This window comes from Opisthorchis viverrini, assembly GCF_000715545.1.
Source record: "Opisthorchis viverrini unplaced genomic scaffold opera_v5_101, whole genome shotgun sequence".
Taxonomy (NCBI): domain Eukaryota; kingdom Metazoa; phylum Platyhelminthes; class Trematoda; order Opisthorchiida; family Opisthorchiidae; genus Opisthorchis; species Opisthorchis viverrini.
Window position 1 is genome coordinate 1,139,212 of NW_008751757.1, and position 9,624 is coordinate 1,148,835.

At 46.0% G+C, this 9,624-nt stretch overlaps 1 protein-coding gene across 1 annotated transcript in view; it reads right to left on the reverse strand.

Annotated features, from left to right (window-relative positions):
- Positions 1-1,014: 1,014 nt before the first annotated feature.
- The window catches only part of T265_05416 (hypothetical protein), a gene marked incomplete at both ends in the record, with an annotated part of 41,010 nt that continues 32,400 nt past the window's right edge, over positions 1,015-9,624 (reverse strand). The window contains 3 exons of the mRNA XM_009170414.1: positions 1,015-1,721; positions 7,561-8,013; positions 8,780-8,848. Of these exons, the coding sequence (XP_009168678.1) occupies positions 1,440-1,721; positions 7,561-8,013; positions 8,780-8,848 (804 nt within the window). The remainder of the gene's footprint in view (positions 1,722-7,560; positions 8,014-8,779; positions 8,849-9,624) is intronic.

The window sequence follows — 9,624 nt, forward strand, 5'->3', positions numbered from 1 at the left end:
GCTGTCTTTCGGGCCCCCGAATTTTCACCGAAACTATTAATTCCATGATCGACCACCGTCCCTCCAGAAAGTCAGTCACAATCACGCACCAGTCGATCTTCAGGTGCGAAGCGTTATTAGACATTCACATCTCCACTGCCAGAAGAATGATGCGGTGCATTCATGCAAGCGTGTCTACCGAATCAGAACGACACATGCAGATAACACAATAGATGAGGTTCATCCTATGCAATCACTTGCGGACGCAATGACTTCCAGTGATGCCCTGGAAGTAGTAAAACAACCTAACAACTGTGTCCTGGCATCATCAGCTCGTCCACCGATGAAACGATTTCTGGGTTTAGTCCATGCGATCGTACTCGTTGGGATACCTGACTACTTGAAAGCAGTCATGTGTTGCCCATCGCATGGGCAAAAACTGAGTCGGTTTGATTCATGACAACCCTACTGATGTTAATGGGACTTGTCTGACATTTCGCCATCGGTTTCGCCTTTTAAGGCTCATCAGGCACGCGCTACCTTCGAGTTCCGATCAATTTGATTTTCTACTTAAACACTAAATTGTGTCCAAGAGACCGAAGGTCTTAGGCGAAATCCCAGCTTACCCCTAGTTTATTTTGTTCTTCAACTGAATGGACTGTACAAAGACCGCTTCATGTTTCAGTTGATGTGGTAGTCAAAGTATTGAAGCACTTTTTTCTTGAAATGACACTACTTATAAGGTTGCTGGAAATCTTTTAACAGTCATGAAGTGGTGTTTGCGTTTGCCCGATCGTACTGCATCCGTCTGAACTAACCACATCTTGCGCTGAGAATTCCACCAAGCTCCACTGTTGTCCACAAGAGATTCGAATCACTTACTCGAACGACGTGCAATATTTGACATTCACTACGAATGGACGTTGCCCAGGTCACATCTGATCTAACCGGTCGGAATATCCTCTAAGTTTCCCGTTCCAACCCAGACCAACAACTATCAGTAATCGAAATAAAACACCTTGTTGCACATGATTACTGTGGGATGAGTTTATTGCAATTTCGTTTGCTCTGAATGCAGAAGTTCCCAGGCACACATGTTTGCCAGATTGTTTCAGATCGATCGATTTGTGTTTTTTGGTACATTGTGCATTTGGTGTGATGTTCAATCGATAGATTGGATGGCTCACATGAAAGATGTGTGCGTGTGGTGTGGAGTTGAAAATAATTGGACAGCGGAGGGAAACGTTGGACACAGGCATGGATGCGGCGGTCCGGAGGTCCCCGGAGAGTGTGGTCCAGTCTTCTATGTACACTCAACCTTGTGTGACCAAGGGTGTTGGTCATGAGGTATGATACGCCTTTGGAAATCATCAGGCTCCTCGAAAAAATGCATCCACATGGAGTTGGGCAACAGGAGCGCCAGGATTAGGTGTTGAGTTTATCGGGAGATTTATTGCTAGTTATATTGTAGGGAAGTGCACCCGGAGTCCGATAGTGCTGGTAGTAGTTGTACCAGTACTGCCAGTACCACTATTGTTGTTGTTAACGTTGAGCATTGATCCTGTCTCCGCATTGAACCCGGTCGTGGCTGGGTTCATCGTGACCGCTGTTCCGGTTAGGGTGACTCCTTGAATCGCCTTTGGATGGGACTTCCAGGCGGTTATCTTTGGGTGAGACACAGGAGATTGGGAAGTCGGATGAGGTTGAGCCTGTGGACTGGCCGTCAGGGATGGTAGGGTTGTCTGGAATATAGGACGAAAAAGTGCAGAAGTTTTCAGAAGCCTTGTGAGATGGGTTTGCGCTACAACACGTTGAGAAATCGATGTGAGCCAGTCCTGGAATTACAGTCCTACATTGTGTCATTTTGAAGGCAAAAGTTCGAATGTATGTGGTGTGTGAGCGGGAATGAACCAGTGACACACCTTCCGAATGGGCGCACTACCGACTGAGCTTTCTAGGGTGCTAAATACAGTTCGACGTCACCTCCTACCCGTCCAGTGGCTCAGCAGTCAGAGGATTACAATATCGTTGATGGTAGACAAATCTTGGTGCGATAGGACAAAAAACGTGGCTATATGGATATGTTCTTATGCGAGAGTGTTGATTGCGGGATTTTATAAACCCATATTAACGACGAGGCTGTCGGTGCTAGGGTTTCCGTCGGTGTGGATAGTTGTAATGGTGGCAGACTGTTACGATGCTGATAAAGACTGATCAGTTTAGGAGTTCGCGATGTCGGATGCTTAGTAGATAGATGGCTCAGTGGTTACAGCGCGAATTTACTGAACGGAAGGTCCGTGGTTCGACCTCTACATCTCGACTTGCCCTGTCTAGGTTTCGGCAACCTGGCAGTATCCAAGCCCCCGTGCTACCTTCGGCTGGCACCGCAGCTAGCCACCGAAAGGCTGTTACAGCTGAACGGTTATTTTATTAGATAGATATACCAGTGTTGATATCGGAGATAGGACTGCTTGAGACCAGAGAGCAATACACGGCTTTATATCGAAGTGATAAGCTCTTATACTCGGGATATTGCATTCCGTAAACTGGCTCCTAGACTTAGACAGGTTGATCTCTGAGATTAGATAGAAAATCGAAAACCCTGAGGTGGTGTACCTTTCTTTCACTTTTTCGTAATACGAGTGTACGGACTAGCGTTGGTCCCCATACAGTCTAGAGATTATAAATGAGTGAATTTCAGTGTTCGCGGGTTGATTACTCTGGATAATTCTGAAGCAAAAGCTTTCTCGACTTTTCACCAACGGATAAAGTAGGTTTAACAGACATGCTTTAGCCCTGGGATTATCAGTAGGCTAAATCGGAGGCGTTGTTCAAAACGACTTTCTATGGTCACTATCGCGTAGGCGAAATCAAACCAAACTATAATACAGGTGTGGCCGGTGCTTAACATCTCAGCTTTGCAGATCGTCTGACTACCCGAGGCAGATAGTGAGTTTCAGCTCTTTACTTATATTCATATTGGATTTTGAACGGTACCCTACACACTGAAGATTTCGATTTGTTCTGTCGGTGAGGATGTTAGAATTGGATTCCCACAAGTCAACCATCTACAGACTACCGTTGGAGCGAGACTGTTACATCTGCTGGTTCGTCAAACTGTTGTATCTACTGCTGACCCGCTCCAGTGCCTAGTTACCGGAAAAAAGACTCACAGAAGGGAACACAACCGCTATATTCCGAACAAGCGAGTGCGAGAGCGTGAGTGGGTGCGAGTATGAGAGCAAAAGTTACAACGGCCCCATGCTATTTAAAGGGGGCTTCCTGACATTGATCCAGGCTGTCTGATAGGCGTTAGTGAACACCCATCAACGTCGGTCGCGCCTCTATGAAGTGCCTGAACGCAGATCACATACGGTCGTGCTTCTGTGGCGTGCATGAACGTTCACCAGCGTTTGCTGAATCGATTGAATGACTGACTGGCCTAGACGCTTGCCAGCTTTTCTGTTGAGATTTTGGTGGAGCAGTAGGTTTCGGGCGTTCTGAGGTTACATTCAGGAATCTGACCTTCCTGATAGGGACTTAGGCTGGACCCATCAGTAATGCGAGACAGGAGTTTACTTGTGACATACACGCTTGGATCCAACTGTCTAGTTGCTCTCAATCGAGATTTTGTCCTCTAAGTGAAGTTGGTCTGTGCTGAGAAGCACTGCACAGCTGTTTTACCTTTGATCCAAACCATCAGCGATGCCCATCTCGCGAACCTACAGGGGAATTCGGACCCGCAATTTTGAAGAATAGGTTGTTCCGTCAAAAGCAGCTGACCGATGATGTGAATAATTCGCTCTCAAACAGCATTATCGTGTTCCTTATTCCTCGGTCACGTGATTCATATCACGTGATCAATATGCTTCTTTCCATTTGGGTCTGGAACTGACCATAAACACCATTCCGCAGTGTTAAGCCTATGATTTTGCCATAGACAAATTACGGTAATAACAACAACGGATTATTGGCTAACACCAGCCAGTCACGTAGATGTGGGTCAGGTGCCTCATGAGCCCTCCCTCGATTGCACTGTAGGTTTCAGCTTTTGCTCGCCTCCACAAGATTCGATAGTTTTTGGCCGCCAGGTGGTCTGGTGATATCAAACCTGTCCAGTTATGTGCATTCTGCGACCTCATTAGCTCGCACTTACATTTGGGTGCTGGGTACCCAGACGGATTCTCACACGGTTTGGCACGTTGTACTCCTGTGCGGCATACTGGAGTTGTTCTGAAGGGCAAGCAAGTCCACAAACTTGCACTAGCGACCAGTTGTATATCTGCTAACTGGTCAGGCAAGCCTGCACGAGCCCTGTAAATGACGACCTCTTGGTCCACCTTGTTGTTTGATACCATGGTTCACTTTCAAACACAGTCGCGCATTCGGCCATGCACCCGGCTCTTGTCTAGTTTAGTACCCGCTTACCATTCAGGCTCGTACAATAGGACTCACCGAAACTGGCTTGCCTAAATGTGCTCCATTGTAGCATGAGATGATCCAGTTCAAGTAGAACATGAGGTTGACGCAAACTCGGGGAATGCGCCTACCTGGTGAGCCCCAAGAAGGGTGAAACCGGTCGTGGGCGGTCGAAGAGTTTTCAGCAACCTTGTGAGTAGTTTCCTTTATGATCCAGTTCAGTTTGCACAGTTTGCTTTAAACTAACGGGTCAATGTTTAGATAAACAATCACACCTACCACTGTGACAACATGCATCAAGCTCTGTAATTGCCTTGGCAACTAATCAGTGACTTTTTTGTAATGGTCAACAAACACGCACATATTTGCCGTTTCACTGGTTTCTCTCACTTTGGTTCCGGTTGCAACAACGGAGCTGACAAACTGATCCGGTTTTCTACTTGTGTAACTAACTAATTTGCCTAGAAAGACGATGCTTCAGGGTCACGTGAACAACGCATTGCATCTCGTAGTCATGACGACCAGGGCACAACACCGTGAAGAATAACCAGTGTCGGAAGTTGTATAAACAAGCTTACCGCGGGTGGTTGTCAGCTGTAATGATACAACTATCTTAAAGAGGTGAGGAAATCCTGCCGGATCGTAACATACTGGGGATCAGTATACAGTAGCGGAGTGGGTTGGGACGTAAAGTGTGGACAAGTTGGAATGTGTTTCCTCTTCTGCGCCCGCAGAGCTTTGCACAGTCTACTCCTGTAGGACGCCTGTCCCTCCACGGCGTTGTTACTCTCTCCCATTGAGTCTGTAACAGAATCCGCTCCTCCAAGACCGTACATGGCTCTTACAAAAAAGTAGTCTCATTACTGATATGAAACGCGTCCCTCATCTTTAACGAGACCAAATGAGCTGATGTCTTCCGACTTGTTCAAAATTACAACATGAAACTGCTGATCCGGTGTGGGAGATTATGCAGGCTTCTAGCACGATGACATCACTACAACCTTGAACAGTGACAAAAAAGTGGGTGGCTCGGGGAATGCTACGCCGCACTAGAAACCATTTCCTCTTGTTCGAAAAAAGTTTGGCAACAATCGGTAAATGTATTGCTGGGCAGCATTTCGCTTTTGACACAAAAGCTTCGTCAGGCCAAGTGACTAGGTTCCGAGGTTGGTCGAGATTTAAGACGGAAGGAGAACCAATCAGCTGAGGCAAGCTAAATCTCTGTTGGGTGTCGGCCGAGGGATTTTTGTGTGCAAGGGTGAGTGAACAAGTGTTGGGTTGGTGGGGGAACCTACATGTGTTTGGGTCCAGCCTAGGGTCTTCTGGTTCGGTCGCGAAACTCGTCAAACAAAACATGAGTGATTTTCAGACCATTCGATAAAGCTTGGAAGTAATTGTTTTGAGCGCATATAAAGCTGAAGCGTACGAGTTCTAGATGTTACTGGGAGCTTTCCGTAAAATCCCTAGGAAATACAGTGAATTCTGTTTAAAACATCTGAATATCGCCCTCGCTATGCTGGATCCTATGCTTATCTCAATTACCCAGGCTTGCCTACGGATCATGACACTCCTTTCTTCAAGTTATTCATGGTTCTTGGCTTGTTCGCTGAGCTGGGCAATTTGATTACAATCGAGGTGAAATCATCAGTGCGTTATTGGGGGCTCGGAAGGTCAAAGGTCAATCCAGCATCGACCAGATAACGAAAGCAGGGGATGCCAAGCTCAAAGGTCACGTGGACATCGGCGAATGAGGACACAGGATAACGGAGCAACCAATGGGACCGCCCGACTGAACAACTAATCACGATCAAAGGTCACACAACACACGCAACACTACTCAATGCACAACCACTAACCCACCACTACGCTGCCTAACAACGCACTGATGTTGTCACCTCGATTGGTGATGAAACGTTTGCAATCGAATTACCCAGCTCAGCGAACAAGCCAACGACCATCCACGCTACCTGAGCTACCAACATTTTCCTCGATAGAAAATGTAATATAGTATAATATATAATATAATATTATGTATATAATATAACCTATTGAAGCGCAGCAAGTATCGCCCAAATCCTTCAGCTGCTTTTTCGAGGCACCTAGTCAATTTATGGAAAACCATACCAGAGGCTAGTGTGTGCATTTCAGGGCGTTAGTTTAAACGAAGGTCGAACAAGAAGCAAGTTGCTGGCCATCTGCGGATCAACGGTCTTCCAGACTTCCATGCCAGAAGGCCCAGAAGTAGCGAAACAGACACGGGGCGTTAAAAAGGCCGTCCTTTTGCAGCTCGAATGTACGTTATAGCAATACTTAACTTCGATTGTGACATCCAATAAGTCAGGCGAATCCAGTCGTACTTGTGAGGTAGTCGTATAGCACTGTATTCTGCTACGGATGTGAACACTCACCAGACCGTGTTAGAAATGGATTCGTTAAAAGGCGGTTCGTTAGACAAATGGAATTCTGTGCATGCATGCTATTACATGATTGTGAACTTTAAAACGATTAATTAGGTATAGATGGCTCCAACTTTCATTTGTCTCTTTTGGTCTGCGTCGAAATCCCGGGCTTTGTAATTCCTACCTCAATCTGACCGCCAATGTCAACGCAGCATGGATTTCAAACATATCACAGCCTAGAATATCTATAGAGAAGCTGTTCTACAATGTGATCGCTTTTCCAAGATCCCATTTATCCCCATTTGTTACTGGTGATAATGGGGAACAACTTAACGCCCGGGAAGACACAAATATAGCTCAACATTACGTATCGTTTCGTCCGAATCTTTGATTTCTGTGGTACTGCTCTTTTCGTGCCATATCAAGCAACTTGCGTGAACAAACACCAGAAAGGCCAACCCATTTGAGAACCTGATTGTACACGTAAAAAAACTCGTCTTTTCAAGGATCAGAGAAGCCAAAATATCTCTAGGCCGTTATCCGCTCAGAACACAATTCTCATAGGATTGGCCTTCAGAACAAACGATTTCGCCGTCTCCTCAGTGTTTGCCTTAAGACGGTGCGGGTATTGATACAATCACCGAAATATGCAGTAGTAGCGTTGCAGATAATCTCTCTACAAATCGAGAATTATGATTCAAACTCAGTTAAAGGCAATGTTGGCATCATTTTGAGCCCAAAACGATCAACAGATGAAACTTACGCTATAGTAGCCCTGACCCACAATACCAGTAGTGAACCAAGGCTGACGAGTAGCTGGAGAATTGTTTCCTCCCGCTTGGGAGGGGGACGCACTGGGATCAAGCAGCTGTGGAGTTGTGTTGGTCGAATGACGAACATATCCTTCGGAAGTCGGTACAGTTGCCTGGGACGTCTGTGGGATGGCAACCGATAATGGTTGTGATTGTGACTTTTTGCGCATGTTTGATATCACTCCTTGCCCAGTGAGCATTGATTTGAAATGTCCTGTTGGGGTCCCTTTATCCTTCTTCTTCGTGGTGTTGGTGGGCGTCAGGTGGCCGTCACCACTGGCTCCAGGGACTTGTCGCAGTTCGATTGAAGTGTACTGGAAGTGCTTTCCGTGGAATTCCATGTGTGGATGCTTGAGTAACATCTCAGCATTGGATCGTTCGGTCGGGTCCATTGTTAGGCAACACTGTACACAGAAACCGAAAACAGTATAGTTTTTTTTAAAAAAATTACGAGTAGTCAGATCAGAAGACGTGTTTGCCACGTTTGTTGTTCATCAGAGACGCTCCGATTTTCACTGAATCTTTTTATCACAATCGATCAGCTGACATACTAAGCGTTATTTCACTACATATCACCCGCCAACTCAGTTGAAGAAGTCTAGAGAAACCGATCGACTGAAGAGGCTAGCAGGGACAATTGTGGAACCAAATGTCAAATAGGTCAAACTCTAAGGTAGTAGTCTGGTTGTTGGTTAATCAGAACCTAGGTCGACCACCAAGACTCGGCGTCAAAATGACTAGCTGTAGTCGAAGGTTGTCCTTGGTGAACAGAACCACACTACTGCTCAATGCCACTGACGCTGCCGAACTCAGCAAACAAATAAACTTCCGAGAAAAGCTGCAGGGTGCTTGTCAAATAGATCAAACTATAAGGTAGTAGTCTGGTTGTTGGTTAATCAGAACCTAGGTCGACCACCAAGACTCGGCGTCAAAATGACTAGCTGTAGTCGAAGGTTGTCCTTGGTGAACAGAACCACACTACTGCTCAATGCCACTGACGCTGCCGAACTCAGCGAACAAATAAACTTCCTCTGAAGTACTAGGAGTCTTTGCTGTATGAGAACTAAGATGAACACGAAAATTAAAACAGCATGTTCAACATTGCGTGTCCAGTCTCTAGCACACCTCTGCGCAAACTACGCTCATAAATCTCATGGAAGAGAAACTCACTTGGAGGAAATCCAATTCTTTGGAAGTTAGTGGGGGAGACAAGGCCTTGAACTTTTCATCCAAGCAACTCTGTATCGAAAAACAAGGGGAAAACAGGCGGATATAACGAGAAACAGCACTACCCGTAATGCACTACTCATAAGGTTGCTGAAAATTGGTCAACAGCCCACGACCGGTTTCGCCCTTCTTGGAGCTCATCAGGTAGGCGCAGTTCCCGGGTTTCTGTCAACTTCATGTTCTACTGGAAACCAGATTGCACGAAATTAGCGAAATACACTCGTTTTCAAACAAATTTGGTCTTGCGAGAGACTCACCCGGGACCCAGCTGAATCTCTCATTTGTGATGTTTCCAGCCATTGTGACACACTTGATTTCTTGAAAGGTTAGTTCACCGCAGAACTCACGACTAAGTACTGCTCCCGAAGCAGACTCGTATCGTGAATGAGCCACCGAGAATAAGCATGCCGGGGGTCATTTTTTTTACCTGATAGGATACTTCATTTCCAAGCAACTGCAAAAGTAACACGCCCGAGAAATTGATTCCGATCTAAATCCCATGCTTTTTTATCCAGCATTTCCGTCAATGTACCTAGAGTAATTCGACTTTGGCAACCAACTTTGTATGCTTAAGAGAACTCGATTGTGTGGACCAGCCAGTGACGACTGGGTAAAAGGTTCCAACATGAAGGACCGTTATTTTATGCAGCATGGGCCTAGTCCCCACATGTTATCACATTTCTTGAAAGGTTAGTTCACTGGATGACTCACCACTAAGTACAGCTCCCGAAGCAGACTCGTATCACGAATGAGCTACTGAGAATGAGCATGCCGGGGACCATTTTTTT